Source organism: Gossypium arboreum, chromosome 5, assembly GCF_025698485.1.
Source record: "Gossypium arboreum isolate Shixiya-1 chromosome 5, ASM2569848v2, whole genome shotgun sequence".
NCBI lineage: Eukaryota > Viridiplantae > Streptophyta > Magnoliopsida > Malvales > Malvaceae > Gossypium > Gossypium arboreum.
In genome coordinates this window covers 10,272,681-10,293,460 of record NC_069074.1, presented here as the reverse complement: position 1 = coordinate 10,293,460, position 20,780 = coordinate 10,272,681, and the positions used below count along the sequence as shown (strand labels likewise).

Below are 20,780 nucleotides of genomic sequence, written 5' to 3'. Positions count from 1 at the left end.
CAGACTAGGAGCTATTGTTCTGAGAAGAATAAAATACTTCTTTCCCTTCCAACATCAACAAATTTCAAGTCAATAATTGCCGCAAAACAATTGCAATGACAATAAAATTAAGATATACCCAAACAAATTAAAAATATTAGTTATCAGTAAGCATCAGAAAAATCAAAGCTTTGCATTTGAAAAATAGAAAAAAACAAAAGAATTGTGTCAATGGAATGGGTTTTTTAATTGTCTATGAGGGAAACAGGTGCAAGCGCCATCGACGTTCTCTCGTTGTCACTCGACGGCGACGCTTCCTTCCTGAAGGGTGGGTATTGACGCTTTGTGGAGGATCCTCACCAGTGCCGCCATCACTACCACCAACTAGTTTCCACGATGGTGGATAAGGACAAGTTTCAAAGAGATGACAAAGAAAAAAATGGAATAATTACAGATAGGTCCTTAAGCATTGGTCAAAAGTAAAAAAAGAGTGACATGTGTCATTATTCAATTGGCTAGTGCGGCAACATTTTAATGAATTAACAAAATTTTAATGACGGTAATTAATTCGAATAATTATCTTAATTAAATTGACTAAATTGAGAAAAAAATTTAAATTAGCAAATAGAACAAACCCTTATTTTTATTTGTTTTAGATATATCTATATTATTAATAAAATCATAAACGACTACGATTATTATTTTGATGATCTTTTGTTTTGTTATACTTTTATATAGTTTTTAGATAAAATAACTAAAATTAACATATCTAAGATTAAACTAGTGTTTAATAAATTTATAAATAATTTTTTACCACTACATTAATAATAAATCTTAAGTAAAATTTTAAAAAACTTTTAAACTTTCTCTCACTAAATTTATGTATCTATACTATTAATAACTAATATACCATTTTATTAAATTACTACTATTATTATTTTAATGATCTTTTTAGACATTATTATTTTAATATCCATAATTTATTATTTTCATCAATTGTATATCCATACTTACTATTATTTAAGTCTCGATTGAGTTAATGTCACAATTCAACGAGCATCAACTTGATTAGAAAAATTACAAAAGTATCCTACCGTAATTAAAATAACTTGTATTATTTGAGAGTACTAATATTTTATTTTAACAAAAACTATTAAAAATATGTATATAATAGAATTTAAACACACCAATTAAATTAATTAAAACCTCAAATTTATCACTCAATCAAATATTTATTCAACCTTTAATTTTTTTCATTTTAATTTCATACACATTTCATTTGTTATTATTAATTAATTTCAAATGATATATTTAATTATTTATTATATGTTAGAATTCCACGTGCTTACCCGAGTTTCTAGTTAACATTTAACTATGTTTTGATCCTTAAAAGAATATATCAGGAAATTACAAAATAGGCCCCATGAAAGAGGAAATTCTACAATTTCTATACCTTCGTGTTGTTTACAGTAGGGTTGAAGACGCCGATAAGCGCCACCACTCTGTCTCTCTTGCAGACACGAACTCTCACCTTGTTTTTTCTTTTTGAATCTTTTCAATTTTCTTTGAACCCTAATTTCTCTTTTAGAAGTTTGTGATTTTCTTCCACAGAGAAATCAATGGGAGCTTCGTTGCCTCCGAAAGAAGCTAACCTCTTCAAACTTATCGTCGTAAGGCTTCGATTTCTCTCTCTCTCATATATGTATATATTTCAATTGGTATCCAGGTATTTCTACCTGGTATTTATACTCGAATTGCTTTTTATATGTAATTTTTTTTTTTGTAATTCTACGATCGCTCTTCTTTTATCTCTTTTACTTCATTGCTTGCAAAACCCTAGCTGGATGCTGCTCTGTTTAGTTGCACAGAAGAATGGTGGATATCGAATGAGACATGGGAATTTGGAGTCGATATGCTTGCTCGTCAATCAGTTTTTTGTGTTCGGGGAATTTTTGTGTATATATTAAGTTCATTTCATTTTTTTTTTCTGTTTAGCAACTGTTAGGAAAGTTGAATTTTGGTTTGGTTTGATTTTTTTAAAGGATGGGTACACTTTGCGCTTTCCTTTGGTAATAATTTATTTGTATCATCATAGAGAAAGTTAGATAAATGACAATTTAATGACTTGCTATTTGAGTAAATTTTCTTGCCTGTTGTTAAATTTTTTTAGACTTGACCTTTGTTGATTCCTAACTGAATGTGATTGTTTTGTCTTTGACACACATTACTTTTAAGACTTTTACAGTGATATTTGCAAAGCAATCTACTTCATTAGATTTGATAAACTGACCGAGCCTGGTTTTATGTAATTGTATACTTCACGATTAAGTTTTAGTATTTACATATTGGAAGAACTTGTCGGCAGTAGCAACATCTGAAGATTTTCTACACATCGCTGGAAGTCCTCCCCTTCCCCCATATTTAAGAAAAAAATATTTAGTGAAAAGTAGAATTTTGACTGGTGTGTTTTACTCCTTTTTCTTTTTCTCTTCTTTTAGACTGATTTTTATGTAATTAGTTTTTATCTATTACTGTACTCTAGCTAATTCTCATAGATTAAATTTTAGTATTTACATATTGTAAGAACTTGTCGGCAGTAGCAACATCTGAAGATTTTCTGCACATCGCTGGAAGTTCTCCCCTTTCCCGATTTTTAAGAAAAAAAATATTTAGTGAAAAGTAGAATTTTGACTGGTGTGTTTTACTCCTTTTTCTTTTTCTCTCTTCTTTTAGACTGATTTTTCTGTAATTAGTTTTTATCTGTTACTGTACTCTAGCTAATTCTCATAGATGAACTTTTGTATTATTGATATGGGCATCCATGTGCTATTGCTAAAGCTCTTGTTTGTTTTTCCATTGCAGAAATCATATGAAACTAAACAGTACAAGAAAGGACTGAAGGCTGCAGATGCAATACTGAAAAAGTTTCCTGATCATGGAGGTAGTTTAACTTGATGCACTCCTTTGACTGAGAGGCACATATTGCTCATTTCATGGTCTTTCTAAGTGTACCTTTGTAAAGATGCCAGAACTCTAAAACAAACAGAATGATATAAAAAAAGGGCAGTTTGTGTTGGTTTCTATGTTTGGTTTGGACAATCTTTATAAAAATGCCTATGAACTTGACGTGATTGTTTCTGTGGATTCCAATTACGTTTTGTGACTGCTGTCAATGACATTTTGGAAAGCAGTATAACTGACTATTCCATGATGTCCGGTTAGAAATATTGCATTACCATGAGTATAACTGCTTTTTATTTACCTATGAGGTCTTACAATGTACAATATTTTAATAGTTTCTTCATCTTGGTTGGTTTTTGTGAGTATTCATTGATGTGTGGTATTGGTATAGATGAGTAGTTTCCCGCTTGCATTCCTGTCTTTTAGAAATAAAAAGTTTCAATTTAGTATTTTATACTTTCTAGTAATTGTATGTTATTGTATTTGTGTACTAATTTATTGGCTTCTTACTTGTTTTCAGAAACTTTGTCGATGAAGGGGTTGACCTTAAATTGCATGGATCGTAAATCTGAAGCATATGAACTTGTCCGACTAGGTTTAAAGGTAGTCTTGTTTCTTTTCTTTTAATCCATGTAATGTCGAAGCTGGGTCATCTTTTCTTAACATTGTTTTCATGTTTGACTTAATGTAGAATGATGTTAAAAGTCATGTTTGCTGGCATGTTTATGGTCTCCTTTACCGGTCAGATAGGGAATACAGGGAGGCTATTAAATGCTATCGCAATGCTTTGAGAATAGATCCAGACAACATTGAAATACTACGGGACTTGTCACTCTTGCAGGTAAGCTGATTTATCTTCATTCTCTGTGATTCGTGCTTCTAGGCTCAGTATTTGATCTAAGATGTTCCTCATATTCCTCATTCCAAGTTGTTTCAGAAATCTTTATGCTTTTGTTTCATCTTTTTTATCACAGGCACAAATGCGAGATTTGACAGGATTTGTTGAGACAAGACAACAACTTTTGACTTTGAAACCAAATCATCGCATGAACTGGATTGGCTTTGCTGTAGCCAACCATTTATGCTCAAAGTATTTGTTCTTCTTTATTTAACTATATTTTGACCCATTCTTATGCTTACTTTTCATCAAATTTGTTGACTTCTATTTTGTGAAACATGCTTTGGAATGCTGTTATTTTTATGCTGTATTTGAAGTTCAGAATTGAAAGGCCTGTTTGATTGAAGATTGAAACATTTGTTAATTAGTTAAAAGTCATTCTTTAATTTAAATGCTTAAAAATCCAAATTCTTTGTTTCTAATTACATGATCAGATATATGCTAGCCTGGATATACCATTTGAAATGTGGTTCATTTAGTTTGCATGATTGCAACTAAGCATCCAATCAGAGTTCATAAAAGGTTAAAAATACAAATTTCTGTTGAAGATATCTAAGTTCTCTTAGCACAATATATGGTGGGTGTAAATTGTATTGAAGGTGTTACTAATATACAGGTAGGTGGCTGGATAAATTTATACTCAACTACTCTACAATGAAGCTGTTGACATCTACATTTATGAAATTTTGTTGCAAATTAGCATTTTAACAATGCCTTCATGCCTAGTTAACTGCAGAGTTCTGCTGTTTTTGCTATGGTTCTGTATGGAAATAGTGATGATGCTATAATTTCTTTTGGCTTTTACTTGTTGGTGTAAAATGATTCTGTGTTTCATGCTTTAATGGAATGTACTGAAGTTATTGCTTTGGCACATCAGTTGGCGTGGTTTTTCTTTACTTTGCATCGGCTTAGTGATTCCATGTGAAGGAAAATTTATGGATTCATATCTTTATCCTTTAGTTATTTATGCTAAATGCCATTTTTATATCAGTGTTGCAAAAGCAGTTGAAATTTTAGAAGCATATGAAGGGACATTAGAAGATGATTATCCACCTGATAATGAAAGATGTGAGCATGGTGAAATGCTTTTATACAAGGTATTGCTGATGTAATACTTTTTAGTTCTTGCATGCATATGCGTGTGCCTGGCATTTCTCACAAGTTCACTTCGTTATACATATATTCCTATTTTTAGAATTTATGCTAATATATAAGCGTGAGTGATTGAGTTTGGTGTCTCTAGCTAACCAGACAAACACTAACACAATTAGTGAAATTATTCATAAACCAAATAAAACAATGATAAATATTCAAAAATTCAAGATATTAATGTCTTTTTACCTTATTTCTAAACAGCGTGATAATTTTTGCATGCCATTAGGCCTTCCGCTTGTATTTCTGCCAAAATCTAATATTCTTATGTAAATGTTGTAGCTAATTAGCAAACCTAGCCTTTTTACATTTGATGTGTGGCTTTTCATGATTCTTCTCGTTTAGAGAATAAATTAAATCATCTTCAAGTTCACTTTAGTCTGAGATAGAGGACCAACCTGTGGCCCATGGTGGTATTGGCATCCATAGGGTTTTTAATTCTTTGCTGTTTAGGCATATCATTCACGTTAGGGAGAAACATGGCTTGTTCAAAGAAGAGTTGTGCCTTTTACAGGGAATCAAATCTGTGGTGCCTGTAAGAACTGCCTCTGAACCTGTCTTTCTTGATCCTTAATTAAATGTTTTACAGAACCATTCTGGATTTTTGTTGCAAACACATTATAAACAAGTCTACCTCTCTTTTACATAATATTACGAAATATTTATTTTTTGACTACAGCAACGAGATCCTAGAAATAGCTTAATCAATATATATTTGCATAGTAACATACTAATTACATATATTTTGTCTAATAGATGCCATATATTACTAGTTGTGGTGTCCCAGAAGATTCTTTGATGTTTATATGGGTATGGTATTTTTCTCCAGATCTCTTTGCTAGAGGAATGCGGGTTTCTTGAGAGAGCACTTGAGGAATTGCACAAGAAAGAGTCAAAAATAGTAAGTGCGAACATATATAACACCAGGGTGTTTAAATGTTTAAATTTTTATCAAGTTTTAAATTTTTATCAAGTTCCTAATTGTTGGACTTAAGAAATTTAACTGATTCTATTCTTCTAGGTTGATAAATTGACTTCCAAAGAACAAGAGGTTTCTCTCTTGGTGAAGCTTGGACGCCTAGAAGAAGGTGCCAATCATTACAAGGCTTTACTTGCCATGAATCCCGACAATTACAGGTGAATCTTATGCCTTTGGTATCTTATTTAAAAGACCTAATCAAACTTATTAATGAATCACTCATTGCAAATAAATAATATCAACTAGATTTTTTACTTGTCCAGCGCTTCTTCATGCTTGAAGATTCCTCATTGCAGTCCTACAATATTTATATTTGCCTATATTCTGGTGTAATTTGTTGCTTTTAGTTCTGATTATTGGGGAGCCAAACTTTCAATTTTTATATTTTGTGCATGTGCATTTTCCAGATATTATGAAGGCTTGCAGAAATGTTTTGGTCTATATTCTGAAAATGGCAAGTATTCCTCTGATAAAATTGATCGGTTGGATGCATTATACAAATTGCTTGCAGAACAGTTCACCTGGTCATCTGCTGTTAAGGTGGCTGTCTTTTCTTTTATTGTTTATGGATTTTTTTTTTTTTATGACTTATAATAAGGAATTGGCTTAACTCACAAATTGATACTTAAACTATACTCTTTTTCCCGTATTGGTACCTAAACTTTTCTTTTGGTCACAAGTTGTGTACCTAAACTATTTTTTTTTCTCAAGTTGGCACCTCCATTAGTCAAACCGTTAAGTCTATTTAAAAAATGGCTTAACCTACAAATTGGTACCTCAACTATGCTCCTTTCCCCGTTTTGGTACCTAAACAATTTTTTTCTCAAGTCGGCACCTCTGTTAGTTTACCTGTTATTCAAACCCTTTAAGTCTATTTAAAAAAAAAGATAACCAATTAAAAATGATCATGTGGCTAAGAAAAGGCAAAAAATATTATTCTCTCTCTCTCTCTATATATATGTATATATATTGTTACTTTTCACTCTATAATTTTTTTCTTTCTTCTTCCTCCCATCTTGGGCTTCTTTTACAAGTGTCAGCATTTTAGGCTTCATGGTTTTGATCAAGGTCTTAGAATCAGACTGGTGGTTAAACTGGTTGGGCCATCCGTTCTCGGTTTGATTAAATAAATTATTAAAAAATTCATAAAAAATAAAAATATACAATTAAAAATTAGAGAGAACCAGTTCAACCAATTTGTTTTAGCTTGGTTCAACTGGTCTGTATCGGTTTATGGGTTAATTGGTTCAACCTTTCAACCTTTATTTGTGAACCGGTACCCTAGCCGGTATTGAAAACACTGGTTTTGATCGATGAAAGAACTTTTTTGATCCGTTAGGTTGGGTAAGCAGGCGGTGAAGTTCGAAAACAGAATTAATCACCAGCATCTCGATCTCGGGAGAGCAAATTTCGAGCATTACTGGCATTTAGACATTATAAAAGAAGAATAAAGAAAAAATAATGTAAAAGAAAAAAATAAAATAGCAGAATTAAAAAAAATATTTTTTAAAGTATATATGAAGTGGCTGTCTAATATTGGTTAGAATTTTTTTAATGGATATAATGGTTATAAAATGGGTAATAGAAAAATAGCTTAGGTATCATTTGTAACCAAAAAAAAAGTTTAGTACCAAATTGGGAAAAATGGTATAGTTTAGGTGCTAATTTTTGGATTAAGCCTTTTTTAAAAATAGACTTAACGGTTTGACTAATGGTTGGACTAATAGAGTTACCAACATGAGAAAAAAAAAAGTAGTAGTTTATATATCACTTGTGTCCAAAAAAAAAAGTTTAGGTATCAAAATGGGAAAAATGTTATAGTTTAGGTACCAATTTATGGGTTAAACCTAAGAAATAATGTGATGAGAAGAATCCAGTGATGTGCTTCTACCAAAGATTGAGTCCATTCATTGACTTGTGATATGCTGAAATAATATTAAAAAAGATGGTTTTATTTTTTGCGGTGTGAGTAAATTGATGTCTTGATGTGACAACAGTATGAACTCTAGATGGTTAAAATGCCACTGTCAACCCTTAGAAGGTGACATGGCAGCATCACAAATTCAAGATTTAATTCTTTTTAGTAAGGACTATCTTTGTTTTCTTCTTTTAGTTAAGCTGCGCTTTTAAGGGTGGGTACACGACCATGAGTTGACATGGCCTCCTTACTGCATGGATAAAATAAATTGTCAAATTTTAGAGCTTTTAGAATTTGGCTTTCTCAGTGAGGATGTAATTGAATGGTTTCTTCCTGTAAACTCAAATTTGTTATGTATTAATGCATGACAATTCTATTTGTTGCTGTGACATTATGCAATGCCTATTTTCTTTATGATGTTTGATGAATTTTACAGTACTTATATATTCAAACTCTGTTTTTTAGAGGATACCACTTGATTTTTTGCAAGGAGACAAGTTCTGTGCAGCTGCAACTAATTATATTAAGCCCCTTCTAACAAAGGTATGTATGCAGATGAGTTTTACTGCTGTTTATACCTTATTGGGTGAAATAATGATATATTTTCTCTATTCTCTCAGGGTGTTCCTTCTTTATTCTCAGATCTTTCTCCTTTGTATGATCAACCCGGCAAGGTAAGTCTCCTTGCATTTAAAAATTAAAATTAAGATTTTAAATATTAGCCTACACTACTTGCCAACTAGTAGGGTACATGATATTAAGACTAATGTTTCCTGCTTTTTTGACACTTCTACAGGCAGACATATTGGAGCAACTTATTCTTGAGCTGGAGCATTCAATTAGTGGGGACGGGAGATACCCTGATAGGTATTATATGCTTTCAGCCCATGAGTAATAGTATAATACGTCTTTCAAGCAAATAAATACTTGGATTTGCTACCGTTAGAGTTAATATATACTTTCAGGTGGTTGTGTGATATTGTAGCAAGTCTTAAGAGTTTTAAAATGTTTAGATATTGGGTTTGGTCCAGTGCTATTTATCTATTACAGCCTATTGTTTAGTCAAATCCTCTCTCAGTTGCTTATTTGTTATCTGTTAAATGAGTACATAATGGTTATTTTACATGGTTGTGTGTGAAGTCCTATATGTTTTTTGTTTGTTTGCTTGTACACAAGCACACATTTGGTATTATGCTGAGTCATTTGATCTCGTGTTTCATATTGATGTCAGGACTGAGAAGGAGCCCCCTTCAACACTTTTATGGATTTTGTTCTTTTTGGCTCAGGTAGGTAACCATCTGCTTTCCTCACTCCATGGGCCATGGTCAGTTTCTTTGCAATAAATATCTGGTGCTTTCTTTTGCGTTTTCCTTTGAATAACTTAAGAGTTATTGATGCAGCATTATGACAGAAGAGGACAGTATGACATTGCTCTTTCAAAAATTGATGAGGCTATACAGCACACTCCAACCGTAATTGATTTATACTCTGTCAAGGTTTGTTCTTGTCATCAACCTTAAAATTTTTGTATTCTTCTTCTGCCTGTTTTTAATTTTTTTTCAGGTGAATCATTTAAAAAAATTTCTAGTATTCCTGTATTTGACTTTGTTTTGCCTGATGTGGCTCACATTTCATGAGGCATATCATTGCTTGAGAACTCTTCAAGATATTTCCTTGGACTTATTACTTGCTTGTTAGACTTGTCACTTGCCATGATGCTGACCTTGATTGTCTATTTATTGTGCACTAAATTGTGCGAAGTTGCTGTACATATTTTTATAGAATGGAAACAAGTTTTTCTTGAGGAAAATAAATCTTAATGGGCATGAGCCAAGTATATGACCTCTTTTCTTCGGATTTTGGGGGTTTTATTGCTTATAGGGTTTTGGCCACATGGCTATAACTTCTTTATGAGCCTTTTTCTTTTACTGTCTTCTAGAAAAGTTCTTGGAATTTTCTTGAAGCTGGCTGTAGGTGTATATTAGTTGCTTCTGCTTTGATCACAGAGCCGGATATTGAAACATGCTGGTGATTTGGTAGCTGCGGCTTCATTGGCAGATGAAGCTAGGTGTATGGATCTTGCAGACCGCTACATAAACAGTGAATCTGTCAAGCGTATGTTGCAGGCTGATCAGGTTCTGAAGCTGCCCCCCATCTTTTTTTTTTTTTTTGTATTTGATATTTATCTCTATCGCTATTATTGTACACTCAGCAAGCTTTTTGTACTCTTATAGGTGGCTTTGGCAGAAAAAATTGCTGTATTGTTCACAAAAGATGGAGACCAGCACAACAACCTTCATGACATGCAGTGCATGTGGTTTGTTTTTGTTTATTGCCTTGGGCGTGTTGCTGTCTCTTATTATAATCTGAATACATCTACTGAGTGTTGTTCATGTTTTGAAGGTATGAACTTGCTTCTGGTGAAAGCTACTTTCGACAAGGTGATCTTGGACGGGCCCTTAAGAAATTTTTAGCTGTGGAGAAGCACTATGCTGATATTACTGAAGATCAATTTGATTTCCATTCTTATTGTTTACGGAAAATGACACTGCGTGCATATGTTGATATGCTAAGATTTCAAGATCGGTTGCATTCCCATGCTTATTTTCACAAAGCAGCAGCTGGTGCCATCAGGTGAAGCATTTTGTTTGATCTGCTAGCTTTTCAGGGATTCATAGTAGACTTATTCTGTTTGACTATCTGTGACAATGTTATCGCTTCTATGCATCTTGTTTTCTCTGATTCCTCACTTTGAATCAAAGAAGAATGAAGATCGATCTTGAGTGATTGATTCCTTACTTTTTTTAATCAATTAAGGTTTATCCGGGCTTGATCTTTTCTTTTTTCCTACATTGGGTTTGAATTTTGATTTGAAAACCGCCCTGAATTATTGATCATTTTGATTGCATTTTTTCTTCTTGCACATAAAGATTGTAAGTGAGGTTGTAATGAAGTGCACCTGTGGTAGCAAAGCTGCGTTTGATTTTTGGTGGCCTTGTCTTCTACATTTGTGATAATCTTTCCTAAATATAAGACCAAAATAGTTTTTCAACACCAAATGGTAAGAATGTAGCTACCATTATTGATGAGAAGTTGATTCAATGATCTTCCAGTTGCCGGTTCCTGCGTCTTGTTGATCTTGTTGTTTGAACTTTGTATACCTTCATCCTTTTATGAACTTTTTCCTGCTTTTTATGGTTTTCCTCTTGCAAGCTTAAAACCTTCTTCAATTTTATTTTTTATCTCCTTTTTCTAAAATTCAGACTCCATCACCGTCAGTCTTTGCCTCTTTTTGCTTTAGCCTTCTGGGGAATGGGGGGATGATTGCATAGATTTCAGGTGCATTCATTATGTGTTAGTTGAAATTTGCAGCAATGCATTGTCTGAACCTTGCTGTATGAAAATTTTCTTGAAGGTAATTTTTGTTCCTTTATGATGATATTATTATAAGCAATTATTTTTGTGGGCAAGTTGCAATTTGAGATTGTGGCTGGTTTAATGAGAGGAAGATGGTTCCGGGATTTCTGTTGGGTTAAGGATAGAGAGTTGTACTTTACTGTAGCAAAAATTATTTGTTAATTTAGCACTTCTGCATTGATTGTTAATGATTGTATGGTGGAATGGGAGTGGATGATACTGTGATAGACCATAAATTGGGTTAATAGTTATTGTGATTGAATCATTGTCTGGCTCCTATGCGGTGTCTCTTTTTTCAGAAAACCTTTGCTCAAAATTGATGAGTGCTTCAACTCCTAACTTATTTTTGAAGTGCAGATGCTACCTAAAGTTGTACGATTCTCCTTTGAACTCACCAGCTGAAGTAGAGGACAACACTTCAAAGGCTACTCAAAAAAAGAAAATGAAAAAGCAGAGGAAGGCAGAACGAGCTAAGAAAGTATATCAGCTTTATTTGATGATTCTTGGATAACATTTCTTTGATGATTTAATCTAAGGCTGTGCTTTATTTTAGGAGGCAGAGGAGAAAAATGAAGGATCAAGTGCTAGCGGAACGTCTAAGTCTGGGAGACGACACATTAAACCTGTAGATCCAGATCCTTATGGAGAAAAATTATTGAAGGTTATCTAGCTTTGTCTCTCTTCTTTATATTATGCATTAGATTCCTGATTGAAGTCCTCTTTTGCTGTAAAAATGTGTCTCTAATGCCTATTAAGCTAGGTCTCTGTTTAATGTTATATATTTTATAGACTGATGATCCCTTGTCGGAAGCAACAAAGTACTTGAAGTTGCTTCAGAAGAACTCACCTGATTCTTTGGAGACACACTTGCTTTCTTTTGAAGTAAATATGAGAAAGCAGAAGATTTTGCTTGCCTTTCAGGTATTTATATTTGCATTGAACATGATTGTGTTTCTTCTCTTTGTCTGTGAGCAACTAGAACTGATTTTTAAATGTAACCAAGTGGATTAAGAATTTGGATCAGTTTACTCTGTTAGGAAGCCCCCTCGTCTCATTTTCACTTGCTGCCTTGATACTTGGTTGGAGTAATGAAACTGCATCATTAAAACCAAACATCTTTGCCTTATCTTGTGTTTGTAACTTGAATTTAAAAGAAGGGATTTTGGATTTTGGATTTAGTGTAAATTATGTGATAAAACACTTGAAAATTGACTCTTGATTGTTTTAAAATTCATGGATCTGTTGAATCTTATTTAATGGTGAATTTGAAGTACCCATAGAATGTGTGAAATTGAAATTCATCTTCTTATGTTGAATTTTGACTAATTTGTACATGGTATGGGGCATTCCATTCTCATAGTCCTAGTAGACTCTCTCAGAGTCATCTTCCCAAACAGAGTCTCAAAGAATGTGTAGACATATCTTTGAATTGAAGAACAATGGTTTTGCTCACTTGTACTTCTATTATTTCATGATCTCATAATGATATGTTTGTATTGTTTTTGTTCCTTTTTCCGAAAGGCTGTAAAGCAACTGCTAAGGTTGGATGCTGATAATCCGGATTCACATTGCTGCTTGGTATGTAAAATCTGTCATGCTATATTATGCACCATCTTGCAGAAGTACAAGTACCTTCTTTTTTTGTACATAGATACAAAGTCATCTAATCTTTATATGGTTCATTTGAATTTTATGTAATGCAGATCAAATTTTTCCATAAAGTGAGCTCAATGTCCGCTCCGGTGTCTGATGCAGAAAAACTTGTGTGGAGTGTCTTGGAAGCTGAGCGTCCCTCCATCAGGTTTTTCTAGAAATGGCTTTGTGATAGTTATTCCTCCAAGTGGGAGTTTTTTGTATTACTGTTATTATTTTTTTGATCCCTGATGCGTTAATTCCCTTTTTTTTTTCTCTTTCTCCAGTCAATTGCAGGAGAAAACTCTTAATGAGGCAAACAAAATTTTCCTTGGTAATCATGAAGGTATTTCTGAGCTTATTTAACTTAATGCATTTTGGGCTTCTTGAGGTAGGTGGTATAGTCATATAATGTTTCACTTTTCTGTTCTTCAGATTCCTTGATGCATAGAGCAGCAGTCGCAGAAATGTTATATACCTTGGACCCCACCAGGAAACTTGAGGCTGTTAAGATAATTGAAGATTCATCCAATAAAGTTGTGCCAACGTAATAAGTTTCTACTGTGTGATATGTATTCCATGCATCTCAACTTTCTCTCAAGGTTAATTGCCCCTTTCTGTTTCTATTATCCAGGAATGGAGCACTTGGATCGGTAATGGAGTGGAAACTCAAGGACTGTATTGCAGTCCATAAACTCTTAGACAATGTTCTTATTGATACAGATGCTGCTTTGAGTAAGTTACAGTTCACATAAATTTATGCTGACTAAAAAATTTTGAATTTAACTCCATTACCTTCTTAGGAAATGAATTACTTTTATAGATGTTTTAGTAAGAATTTCGATGATATTAAATATCATCATTCTGTTATCAAATGTTGTAGATTAGCTACCCAAAGAACTACACTATATTAGGATTCTTTAAAAAAATATAGAGAAAATTATGGTTTCAACATCAATCGATGATTTTCTGTAAATCTTATGAGCTCTGATGGCTTTATGGTTTTTGTTAGTACACGGTCTTTAATCTTCAAAATGTGGATGTTGTGATATTGTTTGCATCTTAAAGAAAGTTGGACTTCATGATCAGTTTTTACTCCTATTTATCACTGATTATTCAATTCTTGTTATGGTGACCAAATTACTTGAGAAATGGCTGCTTTAGTTGGTAGGTGTCTTTTTAGATGATTGAAGTAAAATTCTGTAACCTGTAGACAATTTGAAGGGATATATTTGTGCTTAAGACTTTCGTTATTTAAATTTTGTTCTCATTTGCTGTCTTATGTTTTGGTCTGTATATAGCACTCAGCTATTGCTGGAGTTCCAAAACCTTTTTTGAGTATATGCGGGAAATTTTATCCTGCAAATAGTGGAAATATGCATGTCTGTTGCTATTGATAATGCTTTCTACTCTTCTGGAAAGGCTAATTGTCTATGGTAAAGATTGCTCAAGCCGAAGGAATTAACGCCTTTGGTCTGATAATGGTCTTATACCGCAGGATGGAAAGTGAGATGTGCAGAGTACTTCCCGTACTCTATCTACTTTGAAGGTAGTCGTAGCTCTGCTGTGAACAACTTCTTGAACAATCTGGATACTGAAACTCCCTTGAATGGGGGTGCAAACGGTCCTGATATCATTCAAAGTGGAAACGCCTTTACATCAAATGGAAAGCTAGAAGCATTTAAAAACCTTAAAATTTGAAGTTGAAGGTGATCCTTCGCTTGTTTGCATCAACTGACATCAGAGCTCGAACTCAAATGTCCATGGAATGGCAGACCAAAGGATGATTGCCCTTGGCAGGCGTGGAAAGAGGAGAGTATCTTAGAAAGTTATGCAAAGCCACGGCTATCCTGTGAGATCAGATTTCTCTTTGCCTTTATTGATAATGAAATGCATTCCTTTTGCAAATGTGTATAATTTTTTTTTTCATTAATGATTCTAGGGTTGAGTATATGTATAATATATATAAAAAAATAGTATCGCTTTAAAATTGCTCACCATTTGGTTGAGCGATCCTTAGAGCTGGGCTCCATGGTTTGCCACAAACTTTGAGGCGCTATAGAAAGTTTTGTTTGGTAAAGGAATATTGAGGTGAGCGTAGAAGAGAGGCGAATGTTTGAAGCATGTTGTACTTTGCCCATTTCATAACTTGGTCAGTCAGTCAGTCGCATCATAAATGTAGTATTTGTTAATACATAAACGTGGAAAATTTTGCCAATGGAGTCGAAATTTGTGGCGCTGATCATTAAATTACTAGTTTTGTTGCCCTTGTGGTTGCTGCGTGATTTTATCATTAAATTTTGAATTGCAATTAAATTAAGTTCATTCTTAATTATTATGATTCATCATGCGAAATGCTGGAGAGTCGGTAAAAAGTATAATTAGCTTTCAGATGGTAATATTTCCCCCGCCCTTGTTTATCTTTTTATTTATTTAACGGACTTGTATTGATGTCAAAACAGTAAAAGTTGGAGCTAGATGCAAAGTTGAGGTTGGTATTTTTTGAAACATCAAAATGTTGAAGTGTGTACATTAACAGGATTGATTGAGGATTAAAAAACATAGCATACATATTAACTTAGAATTTGATCTGACTATTAACGCCTGTTTCAAATTTAGTCGAAATTTTCCTGGTAAAGGGATGACCGATTTAAATAATTACGTGGCAAGAAAAAAAAAATAGAGACCCAGCTATGCTATAAAAAACAAGCAGCAAAAAATGAGACACGTCCAGACATTATGCCATCTTCAACTGGTTTCTCGTCCATCGCTTTCCCAAGCTAATGGTGATGCAGTGCTGCTCCCACCAACATCACTTTTACATAAGGGACAAGAGGCATTGAATTTCACCCACTTATTTACACACTCCGCTTGGCAGCTCCCTCAGCTCATCATTGTCTGCATATTTTGCCAAGCAAATACAACATACCTGTCAAGACCTCAATTCTGTATGCTGTATTACTAAAATCCTAGTACAGGCAAAAGTCAAATCTCACATAACCACCTCAAAGGGTCTATCTGTATGTATTTACTTATAAATAGTAAACCATGTGAATAAAGAGCAATATTTATGCAAACTTACAAATGTTCAAATGCACCTTTGTGCTTTAAAAACGTGGCCTCAATGTGATTGAATTTCTAGCATATTTTTTTACACAAACTATTTTACTTTTTTGTTTAAATTAAAATGTAAAATATAGAGTAGCATTTTCTATATTTGTATTATTTACCACTAAATTTAATATGTACTCGTAGAAGTTTGGTAAAACTAGGAGAAAAGGGTTTGGTTTAAGTTTGGTAAAACTAGGAGAAAAGGGTTTGGTTTTGGTTCTATATATATATATATCTTGCTAGTAACGATGGGGAAGAAAAATTAGGCACAAAGTTTATTTCTTCACGAATGGAGCTCCCTTGGATTTTTTAAAAAATCCTTAATAGAGTTTGCATTTGAAATTTTAGATTCAAAAATAATACGACTGTGTAATAAAACTCACGTTTAATCATAAGAACATTATTTATTTATATTTATATTATCTAAACTCACGTTTAAAATTAAAATTATATATTACTTTATTTTAATTCCGTAATCATAACAAAAATCAAAATTATAAAATTTAAAAATAACTAAATATAATTTAATTAATACATAGATAACAGATAAAAGAAAATTAATTTTAGTCTAATCTATAAGCATGCGGAGAAATTACGTAACACATTAATTAAAACGGTCCACACCTGTTTTAGTTAATACAGCAGCCGTATCACTGGTTTCCTATATGAATCGGAAATTTAAAATTTGCGTGAGAATGATTTAGGGGCAGATCAATGTAGGGAAGGCAGGTTATTTATCTCATCTTATCTCTTCGGCTAGCCAATATATAGTACTAAGAGCGTTTTACATTTAATTATAAGGCCATTTTATGTTTTAATTACTATCATAAATTCTTCCCAATGCTACAATCCAACTAAAATAGCTTCATAATAGAGTCTACAACCTCCATGTTGCTACTGAAATTACTTTAAATATATATAAACAATACCAAATGTTAATGCTCCAATATTAAAGCTAATATATAAAACTGATTTATGTCGTGAACTACATTTATTTTTATATTTTGATGCTTAATTTTTTTAATCTCGTTTTGTATTTAAAATATGCCTCCACTATAAAAATTAGTTATAATTTCATATTTATACAAAATTGAAAACTTAAGTTTTAATTTAGGTCAAATTATGGCAATTATTTAAAAATCAAGGTAAAAGAAGTTGGATTTTTGTTAAATTAAAAAAATTACGAAAATATTAAAGTATTTACATGTGTGAATATATTTCTACTCATTTGTGTGACATTCAAAATATTTTTGTGTGTATATTAGATGACAAATAAAAACTATTTTTATAATTAAAATTGACTATAAGTGTAATATATTTTATTTGTTTGAATAGAATTACTTTGAATAATTTTTTAATCATTACATTTAAATTCAAATTTATAATATTAAAAGCAATATTTTTTAGAGGTATGTACGTGCTTTCCATAAAATAATTTAAAATATAAATAATATTTAAATTGATAATATTAATTTATTGAATTCAAGTTTAAATAATTATAAAAATCAATATCAAAGTTAGAAAATTAATATAACGATATTCTATAGATCTTGTAATCACTGAAGTAGAGTAGTATTTAACTTTATTGTTCTACATTATTTCATTTTAATATTGCAAGTTGCTTGTTTCCTTTTTTATATATTATATATATATAATCCAAAGGTTTGATGTATAGTTGCCATTATATATATATATATATGTGATGTATAGTTGTCCTTCAAACTCAAAGGTTTGGTCACATTTGCCTCCTCCAATATTCATCAAAGACCACTGTTTTCCATCTAAATATATAATGGCAACTTCTAGATTCTTCATGCCACCCTCTGCTTCAACATGGAATAAATCCAAGGTTTCCTTGCAACGAGTCAACATAACTTCAAATGCGATCCAAAAGACAGTTAGGTTTAGTGTTATTAACTGTAGTTTGAAGATCAATTTGCACGCTCAACCAGCCCTTAATGGTGAGATTCGAGTACCTTCAGTGATAAAAGAAATGGAAAATGAGGAGATCACTTCACTATCCGGTACGACAACTTCTTCTTCTTAACATGATGAAAGATAAGAGTCTTACGTTTGTTGCAACCTTTGGCAGTGGCAGGAAGGTTGGTAAAAGGTGGACTGGTTTTCCAGCAGGATGTTAGTGTAAGATCATTCGAGATCGACTCTGAATATAAAATGTCAACAAAGGCTATAATGAATTATTTACAGGTTTACGTTCAAATCATCATATTTTGTTTACATCAGCGGATCTATAAAATCAAATTGATTGTATCTGATTATTTGTTGGTATATATAATAGGAAGCATCGCTGAACTATGCCAAGAAATTAGGTCTGACAATCGATACATGTTTCGGTATAACACCGGGAATGCGTAAAATGGACTTGGTATGGGTCTTTCGCGGCATGCATATCGAGGTGGATCGATATCCTTGTTGGTTAGTTAAAACTTGTCAATAAAACATTATTAATTTACAAATCAGTTTTTTATTACTGTACATGATTGAGTTACCATGTGGAAAAATGAATCAAAGAGTGTTTGTGGTTTTGAAGGGGTGAGGTTGTTCAGATACTCCACTGGACTTGTGCATCCGGAAGGACCGGTGTACGTTTTGATTGGACTATCAATGACATCAACACAGGCGAAACTCAAGTTCGAGCTTCATGGTTAAAATTTGTTATGTTACCCTTTAATCACCTGTGATGTGTTTATATATATGGTATTATAATTTAGTTCATTGCGGGGAATGTGCAGCTTAGCTGTGATGATGAATAAGAACACAAGAAAAACATGCAAGTTACCGGAGGAAGTGAAAGACGAGATAAAAGCTTATCTTAGGGTGGATGTTGAACCCATTGTCGAAGTGTTCAGATATTCTTGTCCCCAAATTGAGGCAATGGATCACATCAAAACTGGATTGACGGTATGTGTACATATATAATCAGAACCAGTTGGCTCAACTCATATGCTTAAGTCTTTTTCTTTACATGCAGCCTGGATGGAATGATTTAGATGTCAATTACCATGTGAACAATGCCAAGTACCTTGATTGGATTTTGGAGGTAACTCAGATGTTTTATTTTACTTTATTTTATTTTAATTACCAACTACTACGTAGCTTTGATAGATATAAAATAATGTCAGTTTTCATGATTTACTAATTAAGAATTACAAGTAATAATTGTCAGAGCACTCCAGACTCAATTAGGGATAGGCATGAACTTTGGAAAATAAATTTTGAGCACCGGAAAGAGTGCTTGAAAGAAGATGTTATCCAATCATTATCGAGAGTGATACCGAACAATGAAAAGAATAGAGGAATTGAAGTAGACCATGACCTTCGTCTGGAGAGTGGACATCAAATATTAAGGGCCAGGACTGTTTGGCGGACAATTCCCACTCCTGCAGGGGCATCACCAGCATGAAAACCATATTCTAGCTTTATCATACCCTTTTATCCTTTGTTTTCTTAAATAATTTATTAAAATGAGTCAGAACTTTTAAAATAATTAAAAGTTATATGAGTGTAATTCTTCAATAAATAAATTACGTGGTTTATCCTTTTGTTTTTGAAGAATTTTGCTTCAATTCTATGGTATACATATATTTTTTATGGAAAGTACATTTTTATTTTAATTTTACACTTTACGCCTTTTAAACATGTGGTTAGTGTTAGGCTTGTTCAATACTCAACTTACTTAGAGTTTGGATAAAAATATTTACAAAAATTAATCTTATTCAAAATATGTTTCGAGCTTAGGCTTAAGCACTTAAAGTTCAAGTCCGACTCGTCCAGGTTTTTTAATATTCTTTATATTATATAATATATAACATATAAAAATTAAATTTATAACAATATATATTATTACAATGTACACATATTATAAAAAAATATGTAAACAACCTAATTAGTCATTATATTTTTACCATGATTCCATTTTGGTAACCTAATTATGAAAATTTTTAATTTTATCACTAAACTATTCGAATTTGTTTTTTATTCACTATGTCATTAAGCCTAAAATAGCTTAGATGACATGGATGTTTATTTCTCAGATAAATTACATGAATGGCCACTTAGATATGAGAGTTTTTTTTTTGTCACCCAATTAAGTTTTTTTTAATTTAGTCACTAAATTTTTTGAAAAAAAATTAGTCACGATGTCGTTAAGTTGATAACAAAAGTTTGATGTGACCTTTTTATTGTCTAATAATAAATTTAGCCATTAATATTTGGACCTTCTATCAATTTAGCTCTAATTCTTAAAAAATCAATATTTTAATCCTCAACATTTACAAAAATTGTCAAACTTAATCCTAATTATTATCCTTTTTTACTCTCTTCCTATTCTTTTATGCTCTTTTCCAGTATTGGTTAGCGTAAGAAAACTCAAAGGTTTCCAATTTCATCATAAATTCTTACTAAAATTTTTTAACACTTTACATTAAAATAGTGCTACTCCAACATGGAAAGTCTCAAAAGTTCTTAGTTTGCAGCGCAAGAAAGATCATAATTCGTTGAAAAGTTTTTTTATATAATTTTTCATGTTAAAACGATGCTCTCCGATGAAAAAAAAAACTCATTTTACTAGCCTCTAATAAAAAATTATAAAACTAATTCTAGCCCTAAATATTAGTAAGAATGTTTAGGACTAAATTGATAAAATATAAAAATATTGAATGGAAATTTATTATTAAGCCAACAAAAGAAAATGCTGCTTCAAACTTTCGTTA

The 20,780-nt window shown here is 32.3% G+C and overlaps 2 protein-coding genes across 4 annotated transcripts; both read left to right on the top strand.

Annotated features, from left to right (window-relative positions):
- The first annotated feature begins 1,323 nt into the window (after positions 1 to 1,323).
- Positions 1,324 to 15,186, top strand: LOC108453264 (N-terminal acetyltransferase A complex auxiliary subunit NAA15-like). 2 transcript variants are annotated; one of them, XM_053027433.1, is made up of 26 exons: positions 1,324 to 1,649; positions 2,842 to 2,920; positions 3,461 to 3,543; positions 3,632 to 3,781; positions 3,915 to 4,030; positions 4,830 to 4,935; positions 5,820 to 5,891; positions 6,012 to 6,127; positions 6,377 to 6,509; positions 8,353 to 8,430; positions 8,508 to 8,561; positions 8,684 to 8,754; positions 9,119 to 9,173; positions 9,288 to 9,383; positions 9,894 to 10,022; positions 10,122 to 10,204; positions 10,291 to 10,521; positions 11,662 to 11,782; positions 11,861 to 11,965; positions 12,094 to 12,225; positions 12,826 to 12,882; positions 13,008 to 13,105; positions 13,224 to 13,282; positions 13,372 to 13,483; positions 13,571 to 13,671; positions 14,435 to 15,186. In XM_053027433.1, the coding sequence occupies exons 1-26, from the start codon at positions 1,599 to 1,601 to the stop codon at positions 14,635 to 14,637; spliced, it is 2,691 nt and encodes an 896-aa protein (XP_052883393.1). In that variant the 5' UTR covers positions 1,324 to 1,598; the 3' UTR covers positions 14,638 to 15,186. The 2 variants fall into 2 exon arrangements, with proteins under 2 accessions (XP_052883393.1, XP_017606760.1); XM_017751271.2 differs by having other exon boundaries at positions 11,858 to 11,965.
- A 2,538-nt stretch (positions 15,187 to 17,724) lies between these two features.
- LOC108451200 (acyl-[acyl-carrier-protein] hydrolase FATB2, chloroplastic-like) lies at positions 17,725 to 19,623 on the top strand. 2 transcript variants are annotated; one of them, XM_053029014.1, is made up of 7 exons: positions 17,725 to 18,008; positions 18,140 to 18,255; positions 18,347 to 18,483; positions 18,599 to 18,712; positions 18,801 to 18,969; positions 19,040 to 19,108; positions 19,235 to 19,623. In XM_053029014.1, exons 1-7 carry the CDS (start codon positions 17,750 to 17,752, stop codon positions 19,469 to 19,471), a joined length of 1,101 nt encoding a protein of 366 aa, XP_052884974.1. In that variant the 5' UTR covers positions 17,725 to 17,749; the 3' UTR covers positions 19,472 to 19,623. The 2 variants fall into 2 exon arrangements, with proteins under 2 accessions (XP_052884974.1, XP_052884973.1); XM_053029013.1 differs by having other exon boundaries at positions 17,725 to 18,071.
- The last annotated feature ends 1,157 nt before the right edge of the window (positions 19,624 to 20,780 follow it).